This window comes from Zootoca vivipara, chromosome 9, assembly GCF_965207765.1.
Source record: "Zootoca vivipara chromosome 9, rZooViv2.hap1.1, whole genome shotgun sequence".
Classification (NCBI taxonomy): Eukaryota; Metazoa; Chordata; class Lepidosauria; order Squamata; family Lacertidae; genus Zootoca; species Zootoca vivipara.
Window position 1 is genome coordinate 268,723 of NC_142592.1, and position 22,861 is coordinate 291,583.

The following is a 22,861-nucleotide window of genomic DNA, read 5'->3' on the forward strand; positions in this document are numbered from 1 at the left end:
TGGTTGTCTTTAGTTGGCTGCAGTGAGATTTGTTTGCCTGGGGGGGGGGGGAGATTGTTGGGTCAACTTAGCCAGGGCTTGACTTAGCATGCCACCCAAACTGGGATTTGTGGTTAGGTTTTCTCCTCGTCAGACTTTGTGATTACAGGTTGCTAGTAATGAGAGTTAAACCAAGAGTTAAACATTGATGCAGTGCAGCAGCAAAGGGACCTGGGAGGAGCAAAGCAGGTCCAAGATTCTCTGTGCACATTTATGCTAACCCAAGCTTTGGCTTAGTGTGTCATGTGAACCAGCCAGATGTGATGTTCTACGCATCTTCAGCTCATCTTTTTGTAAAAGCATTATAATTTGTTGGGAGGATCTTGAAGATTTAGCATGTGTTCCCTGACCCTATGAAAATATTTATTTGGATAGTGTTAATTGTTATAGTATCATGGTAAAAATGTTTTCTTAAGCTGTGTTCTGTAAATTTTCAGGTGAACTTCATTGTAAGTGACTCTGGAGCAAATGTCTTAAACTCTTGGAACCAAGAAGATCAAAGTTTGCAGGAGGTATGATTATTGTTTGGGTTAAGGGCAGATAATAAATGATCAACAAAGTTATCAAAAAGTTCTCTTCCTCCAGTGAAAGGAGTCCTTTTCCAATGGAGGAAAGCAGCCATGCACAAATCTGATATGGGTTATTGGCTAAAATGTTATTTATAGAGTACAATTTTAAATGGGAAGTAATTTTTTTGTATTAAAGATGGTCAGGGTTTCATTGTGTTTGTTCTATTGATTTTTCATTCTTATTGGCTATGGCTGCAATCTTAACCCCACTTCTCTAAGAATAAGCCCCATTAACATTAGGAGTTGCTTCTGAGAAGCCATGGTTAGGCACTTTATGGAAAAAGAGTTTGTTTGGGGTCATACCAGTTTATATCCCTAGAGATTAATGATCTAGCTGTTTGTAGACATACACAGATAAAATGTAGTTACAGGTAGGTAGCTGTGTTGGTCTGGCGTAGTCGAAAAAAAATTAAAAAAATTCCTTCCAGTAGCACCTTAGAGACCAACTAAGTTTGTCATTGGTATGAGATTTCGTGTGTATGCACACTTCTTCAGATACACTGAAACAGAAGCCACCAGATCTTTATATATAGTGAGAGGGTGGGGAGGGGTATTACTCAGAAGGGTGGTGGGAATGGGTGATTGACTGATAGGTGTGGAAACCTATGTGCATTGTTATTTTAAGAGGATAATATACCTAGATGCTTTATAGTGGGATGCGGGTGGCGCTGTGGGTTAAACCACTGAGCCTAGGGCTTGCCGATCAGAAGGTCTGTGGTTTGAATCCCCGTGATGGGGTGAGCTCCCGTTGCTCGGTCCCAGTTCCTGCCAACCTAGCAGTTCGAAAGCACGTCAAAGTGCAAGTAGATAAATAGGTACCACGACAGCGGGAAGGTAAACGGCGTTTCCGTGTGCTGCTCTGGTTTGCCAGAAGCGGCTTTGTCATGCTGGCCACATGACCTGGAAGCTGTACGCCAGCTCTCTCGGCCAATAACGTGAGATGAGCGCCGCAACCCCAGAGTCGATCACAACAGGACCTAATGGTCAGGGGTCCCTGAAGTTTCCAGGGGAAACTTCTGGAACTTTTCTTGTCAATGTGCTTTTGTGTATGGAATAACTTGTTTTTGTGATATGATCTCTTCAGTAATAAGAACTAGGATTGCAATAAAACTTTTTTTTAATCAGTTAATGGCCGCTTTAGCAGCTGTTGGACCTCCCAATCCTCGCGCAGACCCTGAATGCTGCAGTATACTTCATGGCTTAGTTGCAGCAGTAGAGGCACTCTGCAAAATTACTGAATACCAACATGAGGCCCGAACCCTCTTAATGGAGAATGCTGACCGTGTTGGAAACAGAGGACGAATAATATGTATTACTAACGCAAAGAGGTTTGTGGCATCTCATGTACTAATGTAACAATTTTATAACTTAGCAAAGCTTTTTAGATTCTGTTTTACCTGTAAGACTTCTTGCATATTAATATATTGGTGGAATACTGCTGAAAAATTAACTCATAATCAGAGTCTGACGGTGGCCATTGTGTTGCTACAGAGGTGAGTAGAGTGGAAGTAGAAAGCATGGCAAGCATCGTGTGTCTATTCCAAAATTTGAGTAAGTTGTCAAACGCCTGTCTCTCTTAGCTGTCCTCATAAGGAGGGAAATGCACTTCTATTCTGCAAACTGCGTAATAGAGACATAAATAAATAAATAGTCCAGTAGCACCTTAGAGACCAACTAAGTTTGTTCTGGTCTCTAAGGTGCTACTGGACAATTTACTTATTTTGAGTATAAGCTTTCATGTGTATGCACACAACTATGGCCCTCAAGTTCTTAAAAATGTTTTTATCTAAAATTATAGAATGTAGCAGTTAGAATAACAATACTACAGTATCATCATTGTAAATATCAGTTGCAATAATAAATGAATTATCATATTTTCTCATAAGTTGATTTTCAGTAATTTTTTCTAAGATGAATGTTGTCCTCCTTTCCAGTGACAGCCATGTACGAATGCTTGAGGAGTTTGTCCAGGAAACGATACATGAACACAACAAACTAGCAGCTAATTCAGATCAGTAAGTATGCAGACTAGTAACATTGTGGATACTTATTCCATTTGAACACATAATTTTACTGAATTCTGTATTTGTGATGCTAAAAATGGAATTTGTGAGACCTTTAGGGGCCATGGCTCAGTGTAAAGCACATGCTTTTCATGCAAAAGCTTCCTGGTTTAATCCCTTGCATCTTTAGAAAGGGATAAGAGATGTTTCTGTCTGAAACTCTTAAGAAAGTCATTGGCAGTCAATGTAGATATTACTGAATTAAATGGTTCAGTGGACTGAAGTTATAAGACAGCATTCCTATGCTCCTAGGTGAGAGAAGGATGAATGTGTCTTGCATGGAGTTTGTTTTTACTAAAACCTTATTTTCGCCTTTCATTAGCATATTTTACAAGCATTGTGAGAAGCATCTTGTACTCTACGCCCAATCTATTCCCCATGTATTGTGAGATATGGCAGTCAAGTATTTGCTAGTGAGAAAAAGTGGAACAGATTGTGTGTAAAGCATCTGGAATAGTTGAGCAAACAAAAGCCCAAAGATACCTTATATTTGGGGATGACTCTTCTCTATTAAAAGACTGCACTAAACACTCCTGGCTTAATGGAAACAACAGAGTATATTGCATGAAATCATGTTGCTATCTTATTTGGGAGAATTTGAACAACTTACAAGTTCAGACAAGAAAAATGGGGCAGGCCATAATCATTTTTGTTAACATTTTTGGCTTACAAATGGCACATACAAACAATATATCTGGCATCATCATGGCCATCTACGTATTACAAGTTACAAATCTTTAACATTTAAATTGTGTGTTTTACTTACAGGAAATGGAAGTGTGATCCTGAAAGTATATCAAGAAATTGAAATTTGCAGTGTGCGCTAACTGTACTATAATACAACCAGTGCTTTTGTCTGGCTTCATATTCATGAAATAAATCAAAAGTTTCTGAATGCTAGGTATCGTGCAGTTGATGTGGCATTACTGGCTTGGTAACAGAATGTTTTGTGCATTTTAGCCTTATGCAGATCCAGAGATGTGAGCTGGTCTTAATTCACACTTACCCTGTTGGTGAGGAAAGTCTTGTGTCGGATCATCTTAAAAAAGAGGTAAGGCTTTTTAATTACGGCATTACTTTATATAGCACTTTGTGTGTTTAGAATTTTATCTCAGTGTTTATGCTGCATACATGTAAAATTAAATATTTTTTGTTAATGGGAAAGTGTTGTTACTGTAGGAGAGTAAAATAAATCCTCTAGCACACAGAGCCCACAATTTACGTTGGCATTACGTTCTGGAGATCGTTCCTAAAACCAAAATCAAGACACATTGGGTTAAATGGCGGGTGGGATTGCCAGAGTCTTTTTTCCTGGATGCCCTTTCCAGCCTCTTAAAAAATTTTTTTTTGTTTTTATTTGCCAAGCACATAAAGCTGAATGCACAGAAGTTAAAAGTGCATAAATTGTGGGATTACTGTAATATGTAAAGCTGGGTTTCAGATAATCCAGGATTTTATTCCATGCTTTTATACTATCTGTCAGAAACTTCTTGGGCTAAAGAGGTTGGCTATCCTTCACCAATCTGACAATGAGAACTTCACGTGAATGGGATCTGTGTGAATGAGTGACTCCTGGAAGAGGGTATAGTTGCAGAGAATATATTATATAAAAGAGTAGGACCACATTTTCAGAGATTTATCTGTGAATATAAGATTATACATTTTAACAGATTGGTCATTCACTAGATACAAAATTTCCTGTGTCTATCTAGATGTTCTTACTGAAGTATATGCTGCCATGCCATAATTGCTGCTACTGAGAATTCTGTGTGTGTATGTGTGTATTTGTCTTTTTTTAAAAAGCTCTCTCCTGTCTTAACCAGCGAAGTACATAGTGTTCGGGCTGGACGGCATCTGGCCACCAGACTGAATGTTTTAGTACAGCAGCATTTTGATCTGGCTTCAACCACTATAACTAACATCCCCATGAAGGTAAGGTTGTGTCAGCAGCTCTGTGCTGAAGTAGCTGCACCGTTTCTTTTAAATTTGCTTAATGGTTTTAATGTTTATTTAATGATATTTTTACATTTGTTTTTTTCTCTCCATATCATATTTTTTCTGTTTTTTATTAGCCCACATTCAATGTCTGTGACCAGGTTAGTAAATTTTATGAAGGAGAAAAAAAGGATCACAGAACAAATGACTTTTCAGCAATTCATTCAAATATGAAAGTAGTATTTGTTTTCCTTTATTTTACATAAATGTACATAAATGTAATCTAGTTAGCTTCAAATTACTTTGTCTGTGATTCTTTTGTTTTTAATACATGTGTTAGAAATTTCTGCCCCTTGTGCATTTTAGTGGCATAGTGAGCCTTTCTTTCCTCTGTGTCATTTCCATGCATTCCTTCCAACATAAAGGTGTTTGTAACAAGTAGAAGAAACACACGGGAGTTAAAAAAATAAATAAATCCCAAGCAATTTAGTGCTATTTCAGCAGGAAAGGTAGAAACAGGAAAACAATTTTGATGAGATATTTTAAAAAATGTGGCCGTTTACCTGGCTTTGACATTCTCCCTACTAATACTTAGTGTAATCCTATGCATGTTTACTCAGAAGTATATCTCACTGTGTTCATAGGGGCTTACTCCCTAGTAAGCATGTTTAGGATTGCAGCCCTAGTGGGGGGGGGGGGTTCCTTTTATTATTGGCCTTACTTGGCCCTGCAGTGGCCATTGGAGAAACCTGTCATCCTTCTTAGCCTGAAATTTCAATTACATGTTGTAATTGAGCACTATTTGGAAAGAACATATTCAGTATTTGTATTGGTTAAAAGAATGCACAAAAGGAAAAGCATTGTAACACTAATAAACAGTGGGGTTTGTGTGTGGTGGTTGTTGGTTTTGCTGAACATTAATTGTACTGCCTGGATTGTGTAGCCTAAAGCAGCAGTTACATTTTGTGTGTGAATGATGCACCCTGGCCATTTGAATTAAACTTCAGTGAACCATCGCATACAATGTTTTGCGTTTGCAAATACCTTGTTTGCAACTTACTGACCTGTGTGCTGCTGCTATGCTTTCTCTTCTTGCCTTTTGTTGTTTCTAGTAATAGTATATATGTTGGGTTCCCTTTGTATTATTTATTCAAAAACAAGTCCTAGTGAATTTCTTTTGCTAATCTGCCATATGTGGTGTTTGCTAATCTGCCTCAACTATTTAAAAGTTGCTGTTTCCTTTTATCTTTTTACCCTTATGCATGCAGTTTGAACCATAGTAGCTGCTAATCCAGCTGTGGAAGCCAGATAAGACTATGTGTGGTTTCTCTTCCTAACCTGAAGTGAAAGAAATCCCCATAAAATGAGAAATGGCTACACTTGCTGATGGTGGTGTTATAATCATAATTACTGTTCATTGCTTATGAAATGAAAATGCTTCCCTGTTGGATAACTTATCTCTGAATGGAAGTGGGTATTGGATCGGTTTTTATATTGCATTCCTACTTAATTTTATGTGTAGAAATAAACAAGGACAAGGCTATAGAATGAACTCACATTGGCATCGGATTTTGAACATTCATTGTAGTTATTTATAAAAAGTAATATAAATAAAGTAATTGAAGGATCCAAGCATGTGTGCTTACTGGGAGTAAGCCTCATTAAACACAGTGGGATTGACTTTAGAGAAAACATGCATAAGATTGTTCTGTTTATGATTATAAGCTGCTAGATCGTTAAAGAAGTCAATAACTCAATAAATTTCCTCAATTCCAACTCATTAACGCTTTCATGTATAAGTGTTCTTTTTCCTTTTGCAGTCTTATATTGAAAGGCAAAACATAAAATTATCCTTGTATTCTTTTGTTTCTTTTTTAACCTAATCTTCTTTCACACACACACGTGTGTGTGTGTGTGTGTGTGTTTCTTTAAAAGGAGGAGCAGCATGCCAATACATCTGCCAATTATGATGTGGAACTACTTCATCACAAGGAAGCACACGTAGACTTTTTAAAAAGTGGTGAGTAGAACAAATAATATAGATAATATACAGCATAATAATATAATCTGAGATATAATATAGTTACAACTGTGGATATTAAGGCTGTTTTGTATTTTGGGGCTGCTTTTAGAATTTATGATTTTTGAAAGCTTACCCGTGTTTCTCATATTATAAGACATGTCTTATATTTATTTTTTCCTCAAAAAAACACACTATGGCTTATTTTCAAGGGATGTCTTATTTTTTTCCTCCTCCTCCTGCCGCGGCCAGCATTGCTGCTGCACCTATCATTATGTCTTATTTTCGGGGTATGGCTTATATTCCTTGAATGCTTAAAAATCCTGCTATATCTTATTTTATGGGTATGTCTTAAAATATGAGAAACAGGGTATTGGTTAACTTCCATAGAGCTTCTGGCACAAGCAAAAACCCTCGTCCAATTGCCCATCTTCAGCTCCATATCCCGTGTTGTTCCAAGGGTTCCCAACTGTTGGGAATGGCTTCTTTGCTGGGATCTAAAAGGCTGATGTAGGAAGAAGAGGTGGGAAAGCTCTATTTACTGAGCAGAACTCCGCTTATTGTTTGTTTGTATATTTTTTTTTATTAAAGATTTTCTTGGGTTACAAAAGTATGTGCATTGTCTCTATTTGCAGGTCATAGTCTTTTGTACAGATTTGTTACGTTCGATGTGCGACATTAATGCTGTATACAGTATAAGGTTAGGGGAGAAGACCCTCTCTGGTCCCAACTGTATCAATTCAGGGTTGATACCCAACAATGGAAGGCACACGGGTTGCCTGAATTATGCTGTTATGTACATAATTACAGGTATAGAAGGTATGATATAGCAGTTCTAGGGCAGAGTTTCAATGGATTTGAAAGAGTTAATCACCAACAAGGTGATAGGCAAAGTAATAGGATGTGATATTCATATGCTATTGTATATTGACTTATATTACTTTCTGTGTTTTACTAAATTGCGTAGTTACATTTATCCCAAATGTGTTTTGCAGGTGATAATCATATGGGTGGTAGTAGCAAAGAAGGTACATTAAAAGAAACTGTAACTTTAAAATGGTGTACACCAAGAACAAACAGTGTTGGTAGGTCCCCTTTTCTCTCTCTCTCTCAGATATGTCCATGAACTGCATAAGGCTAACAATATTGCTTCTTCTTTTCCTCCACCTTGCTGTTTTTCGTTGATCATGCATTGCACATAGTCAGGAGACCTGTGCCAAATTATTTCATTTCAAATATGACAGTTTGATCTTTGTTTCATGACTTAGCTATAATTGTGCGAGCTTTAATTAAAGAGGGGGGGTGTCAAAATAACTTAAAATGATCAGATATACACTGCGGTTAATGAGTGTTGAATGGAGAATATGTGAGCTTATATGAAAGCGTCATCTCAAAACGATGTTGAAGGATGTGCAAAAATGAACCATATACACTTAGAAGCTATTATCGTGCTGGGGAGCATATGAAAGCCCCTGTTAGTACCCAATTGAATGGCATATACTTCATGTATGTGTGCACGAAGATCAGTGTTTGCTTTTGCTTCTATACCACTTACATTACCACCAATATAGGTTTTGCTTTGTTTTGCAGTGTGGTTAATGTTCATTACATTCTATCGTGTTTAATTTTTGTTTGTTTTATGAATTAGGTATTTTTTTCTGTATTGTAATCAAACTAAAGTTTCCCTTCCTCTCCCCCCCTTTAGAACTTCATTATTGTACTGGAGCTTTCAGAATATCACCTGTAGATGTAAATAGTCGGCCTTCATCTTGCCTTACCAACTTTCTCCTTAATGGTAAAATATTTTCTGCTAAAAACTCAGAAAAATATATATATTATTTTAATTGTTCTGGATTCAGGTTTGAACTCGGAACTACACGATATGAAATCTAACCTAGTGAGTCTTCTGGAGTGCTGTACACTCAAGCCAAGGAACTTGCTTGAAGTATAGAGGAGAATAGGAGTGTACAACATTATACCATTATTTGGCAGGCTCTTGCATTTGACTGCTCAGCTGTGTAGTGCTTTCTGTTGGCTATACTTTGACTTCCATTTCAAGCCACTGTCCTTAATGATACTGAGCTGATCAAATATCAGTTTTGGTTGTGTGGACATGTGTGCACATGTGCATGCGCACACACACACACACACACCAGAGGAGCCAACTTGGGCCCCTGGTTATGGGTGCCCAGCATGTGTGACATGATGACGTCACGTAATGTGACATCATCATGTCACGCATGCCCTCCGGCCTCGGAACCTGACTTCCAGTGGTACCCAAAGTTAGGTTCTGAGACCTCACATGAGCTCGGAAAGCATCTCTGAGGCAAGAGGCCTCAGAGATGGTGTCTGAGGTCTTCCGAGACGTCCGAATCTGACTTCCGGTGGCACCAGAAGTCTGGTTCTCACAAGGCCTCAGAAAGCATCTTCAAGGCCTTGGGGATGCTGTCCAAGGCCTTGCGATACCTCAGGGACCCAGAACCCCCCATACTTGGTGCCCCTGAGACACACACACACACACAGCATCCTGGCTGGGGCTTTACAAAATGGAAACATTGTATTCAGTCATATTGTCTGAACATAATATAATAATATACAAGTGCTTATTTATACTCTTGATAGTTGCATAGATTCAGGAAGTGTAACTTCTGCTTGCAATATCTATGTTGCCTTGCCTAAAATTTGGGCTGCTTCCCACAAAAGATTTGCTTTTGTCTCTGGTAGGATTTCCTTGATTATTTGAATGTGGAAAATGTCTCATTGTGTTAAGAACTCTGGCCATAGACACAATCAAAAGACAATGGGAAGATGAAATAGCATATGAGATTAACCCCACTCAATGGACCAGAATGTGGTCTAAACCCCCCTTTAAATCCATATCAGCAAATAGGAAAGAACTCACTCTGAAAATCACCTATAGGTGTTACCTAACACCAAGAAAACAAGCGCTAATACACCCAGGAACCTCACCGAAATGCTGGACAGGGTGCACCTCAACAGGCACATATTTCCACATGTGGTGAGAATGCCACAAAATCCAACTATTCTGGACAACAACCATTAGAGAAATATGTACCGTAAAATAACCCAGCAAACATTAGAAATAACCCCATAATTGGCCTTGCTAAACATCTTCCAAGACAATGATGCCCACCTGCATCACAAAGAACTCATAACCCACTTACTCTCAGCAACCAGAAACACCATAACCAGACACTGGAAAGACCTGTCAGAAGTAAACATGGACCAATGGTACCAAACAGTATGGGAAACAGCCTTACTAGAAAAATTAACCAATAAGTTGAAACTGATACGGGGACAAATAGAAGAAGACGGCTCCCCTTTATCACATACACAGCCCAACAAGACAATGACAAAAATCCACCAACAGCATACGAATCAATATGGTTAACCTGATCCAAAACACCCACCCACCCCACTCACACACAAAACAAAGACCACCACAGCCAACCACAAAGGAGCAACCATATCCTGACCTAGGCCAACCCCAACACCTCTCACCACCAAAGGAACACAAGCGAACAGCAGAGAACTTACAAAAGCGACGCTGACAAAAGCCCCCACACATATTAACATTGTCACCCAAACCCACCCACCCTCCCCCCATCTACCTCTTCTCCCCTTTTCTTCCCAATGTCTCAACAAATGAAACTGATTTGTACAAATGTTATGAGAGACATTGCACATATCTTTGTAAACCAAGAAAACCTTCAATAATAATAATAAAAACTCTGGCCGTGATGCCATGAGCTGTACAATTAAGTTTGTGATTGTTAGGATTGTATTCAACTAAATCACTGCATGCTTGAAGGAATTTTGTAAGCACAATGCAACTTCACCCCTATTCTCAATCAGCTCTTGAAGTTTAGGGAGGAATCCAGGGAGATGGGGAAGAGAGGGAGGGAAAGTTAAGTTGCACTCACAGAAGTTGTTCTTTGCATACAAGGGTTTAGTTCGATACAACTCTTGTTTTCTTGAAGCAGGTGTTTTTTTCTCCACACCTTCCAGACAAACCATAAGCTGCTTTTCAAAATTGGCTTCTGCTAGTGTACCAAACAGACACAAATATAAAATGATGCTCCTGGGTTAATACCAAGCCTGATTTTAATACCAAGGACAGAGATAGGAACCGTTAGGGATAGAGGTTGTTATTTAAACTGCTTAGGTGTATGCCACATAACTGATGCCACTACAGTGGTACCTCGCAAGACGAATGCCTCGCGCAATGAAAAACTCGCAAGATGTAAATAGTCGGCAAATGTAAATAGTCGGTAAATAGTTTTTGGTGACTCGCAAGATGAAGTTTTCTATGGCTATGCTTCGCAAGACGATTTTTTGCGGGGGTTTTTTTGCCGCGGCAAACCGCGCTTCGCAAGACGAAATTACCGCAAGATGAAGCGACTCGTGGAACGAATTAATTTAGTCTTGCAAGGCACCACTGTATTTTAATTTCAACATAATGCTTGCCACTCTTAAGACACAATTTCCAAAGCTTTAAGTTTACTTTTCCAGCAAGTGATTGATATAAATATTTGTTTTAAAATGCAATTTGTGCTTGCATAATCTACTAGCTTCTTCTAGCTCAAGGACATTCTTGGTCAGCTTCCACTTGGCTTCTAAGGGGTGGGATGGGCAAGCAGGAGGCAGGAGAAAGAGGGGTGGGTGGGATGGGATCAATTTCAGAAAGTAGGCAAAAAAATTTTTAATAATGTAAGCAAATGAAAATGTCCTTTCCTACAAATATTTTATGTCCTTTTTAAAAATACAACTGGATAACCAGGTATCTTGTAGAATTTTAAAGCTAGATAACTAATGAAGCAATTTCTCTTTCGATAGGTCGTTCTGTGTTGTTGGAGCAACCACGGAAGTCTGGCTCTAAAGTAATTAGTCATATGCTTAGTAGCCATGGAGGAGAGATTTTTCTGCATGTTCTAAGCAGTTCTCGATCCATTCTGGAAGATCCTCCTTCAATTAGTGAAGGATGTGGTGGTAGAGTCACAGACTACAGGATTACAGTAAATGTCTTCTATGTATTTTTTCTTTAAACCATTATCCTCTCACAGCCACAAAAGCTAGGCAGGAACCTTGTATTAATGTCACAGAGGGGAGCTTATAATCAAGGGACAGCTAAAAAGTAAGCTGGGTCTACTTTTCAAGAAATTTCAAGAAAAAGGGAAACTGATTAATTTCTCCTTTGAGGAATGACAAATAACCTGGACTTTGAAGGCAACCTTAGTTTTCATTCCCCTGGGTTGAAATTGGGGCCACCAACAGGTTTTTTTATGTGGGATCTGGGCAAGCAATAAATGGTTGGTTTTTAAACTGATTTGGGTCTATTATCTCCTTCATGGATCACTGCCTTGTCGTGGTGAAGGGGCTCAAATAACTCAGAGAAGCTACGGTATGAGCTATGCCGTGCAGGGCCACCCAAGATGGACAGGTCATAGTGGAGAGTTTTGACTAAACATGATCCACCTGGAGAAGGAACTGGCAAGCCACTCCAGTATCCCTGCCAAGAAAACTCCATGGACAAAGACAACAGGCATATAAAAGTTATGACGCTGGAAGATGAGCCCCTCAGGTCGGAAGCCGTCCAACATGCTACTGAGGAAGAGCGGAGGACAAGTACAAGTAGATTCAGAGCTGATGAAGCGGCTGGGCCAAAGCCGAAAGGTCACTCAGTTGCGGATATGCCTGGAAGCGAAAGGAAAGTCCAATGCTGTAAAGTATTGCATAGGAACCTGGAATGTAAGAACCATGAAGCTTCGTAAGCTGGATGTGGTCAAAAATGAGATGGCAAGAATAAATATTGACATCCTGGGCATCAGTGAACTAAAATGGACGGGAATGGGCGAATTCAGTTCGGAGGACCATATCTACTACTGTGGGCAAGAATCGCGTAAAAGAAATGGAGTGGCCCTCATAGTCAACAAGAGAGTGGCAAAAGCTGTACTGGGATGCAATCTCAAAAATGATAGAATGATCTTGATACGAATCCAAGGCAGACCTTTTAACATCACAGTAATCCAAGTTTATGCACCAACTACCGGTGCTGAAGAAAGTGAAATTGACCAATTCTATGATGACTTACAACACCTAAAAATGACTCCAAAGAAGGATGTTCTTCTCAGTATAGAGGATTGGAATGCTAAAGTAGGGAATCAAGAGATGAAAAGAATAACTGGCAAGTTTGGCCTTGGAGTTCAAAATGAAGCAGGGCAAAGGCTAATAGAGTTCTGTCAAGAGAACAAGCTGGTCATCACAAACACTCTTTTCCAACAACACAAGAGACGACTCTACACATGGACATCACCAGATGGGCAGCATCAAAATCAGATTGATTATATTCTCTGCAGCCAAAGATGGAGAAGCTCTATACAGTCAGCAAAAACAAGACCTGGAGTTGACTGTGGTTCAGAACATCAGCTTCTTATAGCAAAATTCCAGCTTAAACTGAAGAAAGTAGGAAAAACCACTGGACCAGTAAGACACAATCTAAATCAAATCCCTTGTGAATACACAGTGGAAGTGAGGAACAGGTTTAAGGATTTAGATTTGGTGGACAGAGTGCCTGAAGAACTATGGATGGAGGCTCGTAACATTATACAGGAGGCAGCAACGAAAACCATCCCAATGAAAAGGAAATGCAAGAAAGCAAAGTGGCTGTCCAATGAGGCCTTACAAATAGCAGGGGAGAGAAGGCAGGCAAAATGTGAGGGAGATAGTGAAAGATACAGGAAATCGAATGCAGATTTCCAAAAAAGCAGGGAGAAACAAGAGGGCCTTCTTAAATGAGCAATGCAAAAAAAAGAGAGGAAAACAACAGAATGGGAAAAACCAGAGATCTGTTCAAGAAAACTGGAGATATGAAAGGAACATTTCGTACAAAGATTACCATAATAAAGGACAAAAGTGGAAATGACCTAACAGAAGCAGAAGACATCAAGAAGAGGTGGCAGAGGAATTATACCAGAAAGATATGGAGGTCTCGTACACCCCAGGTAGTGTGGTTGCTGACCTTGAGCCAGACATCCTGGAGAGTGAAGTCAAATGGGCCTTAGAAAGCACTGCTAATAACAAGGCCAGTGGAAGTGATGATATTCCAACTGAAACTATTTAAATTTTTAAAAGATGTTGTTGTTAAGGTATACACTCAATATGCCAGCAAGTTTGGAAAACTCAGCAGTGGCCAGAGAAGCTCAGTCTACATCCCAGTCCCAATAAAGGGCAGTGCCAAAGGATGCACAATTGCGCTCATTTCACACACTAGCAAGGTTATGCTTAAAATTCTATAAGGCATGTTTAAGCAGTATGTGGAACGAGAACTCCCAGAAGTGCAAGCTGGATTTCAAAGGGGCAGAGGAACCAGAGACCAAATTGCAAACATGCGCTGGATTATGGAGAAAGCTAGAGAGTTCCAGAAAAACATCTACTTCTGCTTCATTGACTACGCAAAAGCATTTGACTGTGTCGACCACAGCAAACTATGGCAAGTTCTTAAAGAAATGGGAGTGCCTGATCACCTCATCTGTCTCCTGAGAAATCTCTATGTGGGACAAGAAGCTACAGTTAGAACTGGATATGGAATAACTGATTGGTTCAAAATTAACTATACAGTGGTACCTTGGTTTAAGAACTGCTTAGTTTATGAACAACTTGGATTAAGAACACTGCAAACCCAGAAGTAGGTGTTTTGGTTTGTGAACTTTGCCTTGGAAGCACATGTTGAGTGTGTTCCATTTGTAAATTGGGTCCCCCGCTGCTATGGGAAAGCACACCTTGGTTTAAGAACAGACTTCTGGAACGGATTAAGTTAATAAACCAAGGTACCACTGTACAGTACTTCAAGAAATTCCAGTCAACAACATCCCCTCTGAAGCTCACAAAACACAACTTTTCTTCTTCACTGTGCCATTTTGTGCCATGTGATTCCAGCTTTAAATAGGTGTTGCTTGAATCTTGAACAACGTTTAACAGGATCTGAAATGGCTTCATTAAAAAAAATTCTGGTTAATATTTTAAGCAACGTGTGAATGTTTCAAAACTTTTTAAAACTTTGTGCAGCTAAACTTTCCCTGTTGGTAACAACTGTAAGATATTGAACACTAAGAAAGCCTGTTTAAGCTAAATTGCATGTAATATACTGTATGAGGATCAGACGGGATATTATAATTGAGCAGTAATCATGAAATGTTAGGAAAAAATCTCATTTTACATTGTTTGCTTATTTAGGATTTTGGTGAATTTATGAGGGAAAACAGGCTTACTCCTTTTCTGGAACCCAGATACAAGAGTGATGAAAGTTTTGAGATTCCCTTGGAGCGAGCCAAAGATCAACTAGAGAAGCATACTCGCTACTGGCCCATGATCATCTCACAGACTACTATATTCAACATGCAAGCAGTAGGTGACTATGGATTGTTTTTCAATCCCAGGCCTAAGCCACATTTTACTTGGAAATAGGCAGTAAATATGGTTGGGAATGCATTTAATGTTTGCTTAATATTAATCTATACACATGGTACTTTCAAAATGTTACAGTATCTCCTCAGCCCTTAACAAGAATACTCTTAAGCTTTTTAGGGGCTTAGGCAATCTAGTTCACTCTTCTTTCTACCACCCCTCCCCAACGTTTTCAGGGATATTTTCCCCTTCTGGTATTGTGTGGTTTCTAGGGTTCACTGAACATATTCAGTGCTATTTGAGCTGTTTTGTTTCAGGGAGAGATTGACCCCTCTTAATGATTTTATTATCATTATTATTGATACTTTTTTAAAACCTGAGGTTCCTCCAAGCAAGCTGACTCTTCCTCGAACCCATTTTGGCTCCACTTTTGTCAGCACAAAGGCACTACTGAGCTATTAGATGGAATGAATCTGGGTGTCTTAATAAAACCAATTGATGGCTTCCTGCTGGTTACTTGCATTGTTAACTCGTCAGCATAAACTGGTAATAATGATTTCACTGGCATCAAGTTCATGGAGGGATAAGGCTCTCCATGATGGAGTTGCTCTGTCTTCACAATTGGAGGCTTCAGAATACCAGTTGGTGGAAACCACATTGGGCCCTGGTTGCAGATTTCCCCACAGGCACCTGCTTGTTCACTGTGAGAACAGAATGCTGGACTAGATGGGCCTGATTCAGCAGGCTTTTCTTGTGTTCATGAAGAGCACCTGTGTTTTTTCTTCTTCTCGTAGGTAGTGCCATTGGCCAGTGTTATTGTGAAGGAAGCATTGACAGATGAAGATGTCCTCAATTGTCAGAAAACAATTTACAATTTAGTAGACATGGAAAGAAAAAATGACCCACTGCCAATATCAACAGTTGGAACAAGAGGAAAGGGTCCTAAAAGGTAAATATGACTTTTTGGTACTGTCACAGTCCTTGTTTGGCTACTTCTGAGAAACTAGTACCACAGCCATTCTGTCTTTAAGGCTTTTATTTTGCCTGATATTCACAATGTGATTCAGTATCAAGAATACATGTCCAATCAGTCTGACGAAGATTCTCCCAATGCCTGGCGTCTGCTCCTCCCCCAGCATAGTAAGCGTGGGATTCCTGCCCTCCTCCCTTTGTGCCTGCGCACCCTGGAATGTCTTAAGTCAGGCATGAACTTAAAAGGGCGAGGCATCTCCCCGCTGCACACTTCTCCTGATCCCTCCCCCTGACATCCTGTCTGAGGTTGCAGTAAGGGCTCTAGGATGCTGCCTGAGCCAGGGTGCCTCTCTTCTGTGATTGTCAGGGAATGCTCACTGCTAGAACAATCCCTGACTGGTACATTTAACTCAAATTATATTTCGAAAGCAGAAGTTACCCCCTTGCCCCTCTCCTTTTTGCCCATTTACTGTGCAATGCACCACATACATCAAAGGTATTGCATTAATAATTATTTTTTTTACTGGTTAGAAGGTACGTTCTCTTCTCTACTCAGAAGTTTGTCCATCCCAGAATAAACTGTTGAAATGAATCTAGAAGTCTTAAAATAGAAGTGAGGCTAAATTAGATACTTGAGATTGGAGAATTTGTGTAGATAAATCGTGTTGTCTTTTTCAATAGAGATGAACAGTACAGGATCATGTGGAATGAATTGGAGACTCTTGTTAGAGCGCACATAGCCAACTCGGATAAACATCAGCGAGTTTTGGAGTGCCTTCTGGCTTGCAGAAGCAAACCACCTGAAGAAGAGGAGCGCAAGAAACGGGGGAGGAAAAGAGAAGAAAAAGAAGAAAAGTCAGAGAAAGCAGGAAAAGACTATGAACCAGAAAAATCCTGGCAGGAATCGGAAAGGTGCTTTATCAGTACCGATAAAATTTTATTGTAGGTTTCATATTTATATAAATGGCAGGAGTGACAGGCCAATTTTCTTTGTCTCAGCACCATTAGAAAGAGTTGATTCTGGCCTGTTGCAATGAGACTCTAGCATGAAGCCCAGAGCATGGAATGAGAGATCTCCAGAAAGTATTAGTATCTTTAAAAAATTGTTCAAGAACCCCCCATCAGCAAGGGGAACACCCAGGCTACATCTGCCCTTACTTTTTACTTGAGGTTCATGCTAGTTCCAAGTACAGTGGTGCCTCGCTTAACGAATGCCCTGCTTAATGAAATTTCCGCTTAACGAAAGGATTTTTCGAGCAGAGGTTGCCTCGCTAGACGAATTCGTTTTATGAAAAATTCGTCTAGTGAATCGCGGTTTCCCAAAGGAATGCATTGAAATTCAATTAATGCATTCCTATGGGCAAAAAAAAAAATCCCAAAAAAATCAATGCATTCCTATGGGATTCACTAGACGAATTTTTCGTTATAAGAAAAGACCCGTGGAACGAATTAAATTCGTCTAGCGAGGCACCACTGTATCAATAAGTTTTTGTGGAATGTGTGTTCTGCAATTTGTCTGCAACATAATGTGCTTACCTCATGAGTGTGTATGTGTGTACACACACTGGGAACTGAAAGCTTAAACTAAAAGAGAGCAAATCTGGCTTTAATAAAAACAATACAAATGAAGTAGTTATTCATGCTTCAAAAGTAACAGAAGTGTAGTAATTTTCTGTCCATAGATTTAATTCTAATTAATTCCCAACATAGTTTGTTAAATAGTGCATGTCTTTTCAGTACACGTCTCCAGCGTTTTTGGCCCATTCTTTGATTCTCTAGGTAATATCACTGTCTCACAACTTACAAAACAGAACTGTTGGCATTGAAATTGCAGTGGTAATTTTATTTATTTATTTCCGCAGGTTAAAAGGCTTATTAGATCGTGAAAAAGAGGAACTAGCAGAGGCAGAAGTAATAAAAGATTCACCTGATTCTCCTGAGCCACCAAACAAAAAGCCCCTTGTTGCAGTGGATGAAATCCCAACTGTTGAAAAAACTAAAGGTAGATTTAGAATAATTGCCAAATAGGTTGGGAGGTGGGGCGCTGCGCGGTGAAGCCGCGCGGAAGCCAGCCAGAACGCTGCGAGGGCGCCGGAGCAATCTCTGCGCCTCAGCACCAGAGCGTCCGACCTGCTCCAGATTGCCCTGCCCTAGCTATGAAGTGAAATTGTTATTGTTTTGTACTTTCATTGAGAAACTAGGGTTGTGAGAAACCAGTTGGGTTGAAGAAAGTCTGGAGGCTCTGTTGTCCCTGTGATAAAATGTACCGGTACTGATAGAGCTTAATTTTGGATTTTGTCTCTGAATTAAAATGTGAGTTGCTTTTAGATATTCCCTGGTCTGTTAGAAATGAAGGTGCTATTTATCCTGGATCCACTGCTGGTGAAATATGAACAAAGAGGAAATGCTGTGTTCATGTATCTGTAACATGTATGCTGCTTGCTGTATGAGTTTTTGAATGTACTTAAATTGTGTTTACCAAACCTAGGGCCAGTTTCTCTCCTGTCTTTATGGAGCAACAGAATTAATACTGCAAATTCTAGGAAACACCAGGAATTTACTGGTCGCTTGAACTCTGTCAACAACAAAGCTGAGTTATATCAACATCTTAAAGACGAGAATGGGTTTGTACTACTAAATAGCATGTTACTTGATGTGATTTATTTTTTTTACGAGCCAAAAACTGATTGAATATCATATTTATAATGATATTAGTGTCATGGAATTCTACTCAATATTGATCCAGAGGTGCTCGCTTTGGCAGCACATATACTAAAATTGTATTTAACGATACAGAGAAGATTAGCATGGCCCCTGCACAATCTGATCCAGAGCAGATTCCAGCATATAGTTAGCAGAGTAAAAACTTAAACACGTTGCAGGATTCCCAGAAAATAGACCAGAGGCAATTAATATTCCATCCAACTTACATATACAGTGATACCTTGGTTTAAGTACGCCTCGGTTTGAGTATTTTCAGTTTAAGTACTCCATGGACCCGTCTGGAACAGTTTAATCCACTTTCCATTACTTTCAGTGGGAAAGTTCGCTTCAGGTTAAGTATATTTCAAAGTACAGACTTCCGGAACTAATTGTGTTTGTAAACCGAGGTACCACTGTAAATAAATATGTAATAAACATACAATAAATATACTGCCCCACAGTGGCAGAAGGCCTTGGGCAGGATACCACAGTGACACAATATGTTTGTATAATTCACTCCTTACACTAGAAACTACTGTAAAGGAGCAAGAATGTTAGATTTCTGTTTAGCTTTCATAAAATAGGGTTTAATCACACAGTGTCTTATATGTGTGGAAGAAAAGGGTATGACCCCAGCCTCCCTCTTTCACACAAAGAGATCATTCGTATGACTATGTAACTATTTGAAGCCAATATGTTTGGAAGAGGTTTGTAGGCGGTTGTTGTAAAACACTTGAATATTTTTGAAACATACTAATCACTTTTGTTGTAAATAAAAAAATCTGGGGTGGGGGGATGCCAAATTTATTTATTTTTTGGAATAATTACTAGAATACTCTTAAGGCAATATTTATTTGTTTGTTTGTTTGTTTCAGAATGGAAGCAACAGAAAATGGGAAAGCCAGTCGGCAGTGAAAATGGAATCTACGAATTATATTTTGTTATGTTGCATAAACATTTTATTCTTGATTCAAATTGATTCAAAGTTGCTTTGATTGTCTCCCCCCCTATTTTTAGCACTTTTCTATAAAATAGAAAATCTCAATAAATGTGTAAATCATTTGTCCCAAATCCCTTTTTACTCTAGGATCAAATAAAGCAAGACTTCATTTCCAACTAATAGTAAGGTCTTTATAAAAAGGAATTTTAAAATGTTTTTGATTCCCTCTGGAGAAACACAGTATTTTTTTTACCTGAGTTTTGTTTTCAGGTGTGCTTTTAAATACATTAAAACTTTTTAGGAGACTGTACTTTAGGAGAGTGCTGCATAAACACATTTGTTGTTGGACACAATGTCTTGGTTTTAATGACAGAACAGTGATAAACTGTCTGCGTATGTTATACAATGGGCTCTTAATTCCATTAAAGAAGGGGCAGTTGAGGGTAACACACACAGTTGTTTTGAGGCTAAACAGATTATAAAGCACATTCTGTAAATTACATGCTATCTAAATGCTGAACTGCTTATAGCAGTCCTAGATGATAAGAAATATAGATTTAAGTATGATTGTCCTTGATCAGTTGTTTGGGTTAGTGTGTGCAATTTAAACATGTATTGCTATAGACAGCATGAGAAGTGAGAAGACTCCCTGGAAAAGACCCTGATGTTGGGAAAGATGGAGGGCACAAGGAGAAGGGGACGACAGAGGACAAGATGGCTGGACAGTGTTCTCGAAGCTACGAACATCAGTTTGACCAAATTGCGGGAGGCAGTGCAAGACAGGAGTGCCTGGCGTGCTATGGTCCATGGGGTCACGAAGAGTCGGACACAACTAAACGACTAAACAACAAGCTATAGACAGGGCTGCAAATAATCTTTTGTGTATTGAATGGCACACGAAACCTCAGTCTAAACTGGTTTCATTGACAACATGGCTACAGGGTGTTTGTACACTCCTTTTCACACTGGACTCTCTCCATTAGTTCTCTTACTGCATAGTGGCTGTGAAGACTGATACATTAAGTAAAACCCTGTTGTGAAGGAGAATAGACACCCTGCCAACTATCACAGCTAATACCCGAGATAGTATCTGCTACAGAAGGAAAAGTAGCCCTGCAACACTGTGAAAGCTATAAAGATAGCATTCTTTTGTGCTTTGTATACAAAGATAGTATTCTCGATTGCAACTCCTTATTGGCCAGCACAGCTTTTGAATTGTGGGGTGATGGGAGAGGGAAGCATGAGAACAAAAAAAAAATGTTATATGTCTAATCCATTTTTTTGTTGGTGATGTTTATTTCTAAATTAAAACCACCCCCTGCTGTTTCAACTACTTTTTGCTGGTTGTTAAAAGCACTTGGTCGAGCCAAAAATCAACACTCTGGCTCCTTCCTGGATTTTGAGCTCAGACACTTCTGAATTTGGCATCAGATTTGATTCTTTAGCTAGCAGCCATTTCAGCATGTTAAATTACGGTGAATTGTAATCTATTATTCAGAAATAGGCTATGGTTCAGGTATTAAAAAACCAAACTTCTTAGATGGGAAATGATTTCTGGTCCTGAATTGTGTGAGTGTGGCTTTGATTTAATTGTTAAGGTGTATTTGGTGTTAAGGTTTATTGTTAAGGTGTTTGCCAGCTTTTTAGCTGCTTGTGTGTTGGGAGTAAAGGGGATGTTTGGTCCCAAGATAGTATAATGGAGTTCAGTGAAAGCACTCAGAAATATTTCTAATTAGGCTGAGCAATCCTATATAAACAAATCATTTAGCATTTTAGGCATGCCTGCTTTACTGGGATAGTATAAGAATGATTAAATGGAAGGCATTGCCCTTTTCAGTTCTTACCTTAGATTACCCTTCAAGTCTTAAGCAATCTGTAGAAATTATTTAAAAAACTTGTGAAGTAAAGCAATGTTCCTTACTACTAACACCTTTAAACTAATACTTTCAAAACTGATAACATCGGTTTTGGGGAACCTGTGGAAATCATAGCATAAGAAAAGACTAAAGCATAAGTCTGGCCTGCTCCTGTGCTTCTAAAAGCAGACATTAGTATTGCATTGGTGAGGAAGCTGTGGCCTTCTAGTTGTTGGAGTCACGGCTCCCAGCAGCCCCCAGCCAGCACAGTGAGTTGTTCCATAACAACTGAAGGGTCATAGGTTCTCCATCTCAGCAGTAATCTAAACCTTTAATGGCTTTGAGAGAGTAAACTTCTGCCAATGTCTACAGATCAAGTTGCTGCACATGCAAGCTAGTAAGAAGTTAATTTCTTCTATTTATTGCACTTGTATTCCGCCAGATCAAGGTGGCACACATGGCTCTCGCCACCTCAATATTATCCTTGCAACAACCCTGTGAGGTAGGCTAGGCGAAGAGTTTTATGACTCACCCAAGACCACCCAGTGAGCTTTATGACCAACTAGGGATTTGAACTCTGGTCTCCCAGTATTTCTTTGACACCATCTAGGCAAGAGAAAACAGTTAATTCCTACAGTATGCGTCATGTTGTTGCAGCTTTTTTAAAAATCATTTTAATTAATTTTCCAATAAAAACAGCCAATTAACATATCCATCAAATCATAATCATAATCCAATTAAAAACAATAAACTAAAAAAAAACAAATTACAAACCATTGTAATTATTAATTTTTCCGGGCTCCGCATAGTCTGGACCTCTTGAAGTATATCTCCAATATCTTCGTTCCTGCCTTCTTCTTCTTGTTCTCATATTTTCCACATTTTGAACGTAACACTTTAAAGTTCTCCGTCCCTGGCTATGCGATTCTCAAATCATGTCAGAAATCATATATCCTTTCATCCATCGAATACAGCTTTATTCGTATATATTTATTTTTTCAACTGTATTTGCCAGCGCAGTTTTCCTGACTTCATTCCAATCTTCCAATCCGGGCTGTTGTCCAAGTCTATTGTTTAAAGTTTAATGACGCAGCAAATCCCAAGTTGTTAAATTATTCCTATCCGGGCTGTTGTCCAAGCCTGTTGTTTGAAAATTGTTGGGAGCATACTGTTTGCAATATTGCAATGTAAATGAACTGTATTCCACAGATATAAGTCATTTGACAATCGATCAGTTTTCGGAGACCACACAATCCCCCCTTCTGGGCCCTAGAAGGAGGGCTGCTAGACATCCATTTAGCCTTCTCTCTCACTCATAATGAAGAAATTCTGTAAACAGA

General features: G+C 39.2%; 1 protein-coding gene and 1 pseudogene across 7 annotated transcripts in view; both read left to right on the plus strand.

Moving 5' to 3' along the window:
* The window catches only part of INTS13 (integrator complex subunit 13), a 26,709-nt gene extending 5,496 nt beyond the window's left edge, over positions 1-21,213 (plus strand). For 4 of the 7 annotated variants that reach the window (XM_060279470.2, XM_035127290.3, XM_035127288.3 and 1 more), the window contains exons 3-18: positions 477-551; positions 1,734-1,936; positions 2,543-2,623; positions 3,632-3,722; positions 4,475-4,603; positions 4,744-4,767; positions 6,542-6,626; positions 7,622-7,711; positions 8,332-8,421; positions 11,484-11,662; positions 14,880-15,050; positions 15,845-15,999; positions 16,704-16,934; positions 17,885-18,024; positions 18,511-18,646; positions 19,601-21,213. In XM_060279470.2, the coding sequence (XP_060135453.1) occupies positions 477-551; positions 1,734-1,936; positions 2,543-2,623; positions 3,632-3,722; positions 4,475-4,603; positions 4,744-4,767; positions 6,542-6,626; positions 7,622-7,711; positions 8,332-8,421; positions 11,484-11,662; positions 14,880-15,050; positions 15,845-15,999; positions 16,704-16,934; positions 17,885-18,024; positions 18,511-18,646; positions 19,601-19,640 (1,920 nt within the window). In that variant the 3' untranslated portion in view covers positions 19,641-21,213. The remainder of the gene's footprint in view (positions 1-476; positions 552-1,733; positions 1,937-2,542; positions 2,624-3,631; positions 3,723-4,474; positions 4,604-4,743; positions 4,768-6,541; positions 6,627-7,621; positions 7,712-8,331; positions 8,422-11,483; positions 11,663-14,879; positions 15,051-15,844; positions 16,000-16,703; positions 16,935-17,884; positions 18,025-18,510; positions 18,647-19,600) is intronic. The other 3 variants (XM_088676799.1, XM_088676797.1, XM_088676798.1) reach the window with 1 other exon arrangement.
* On the plus strand, positions 18,771-18,871 carry LOC118091604 (U6 spliceosomal RNA; annotated as a pseudogene).
* Positions 21,214-22,861: the final 1,648 nt, after the last annotated feature.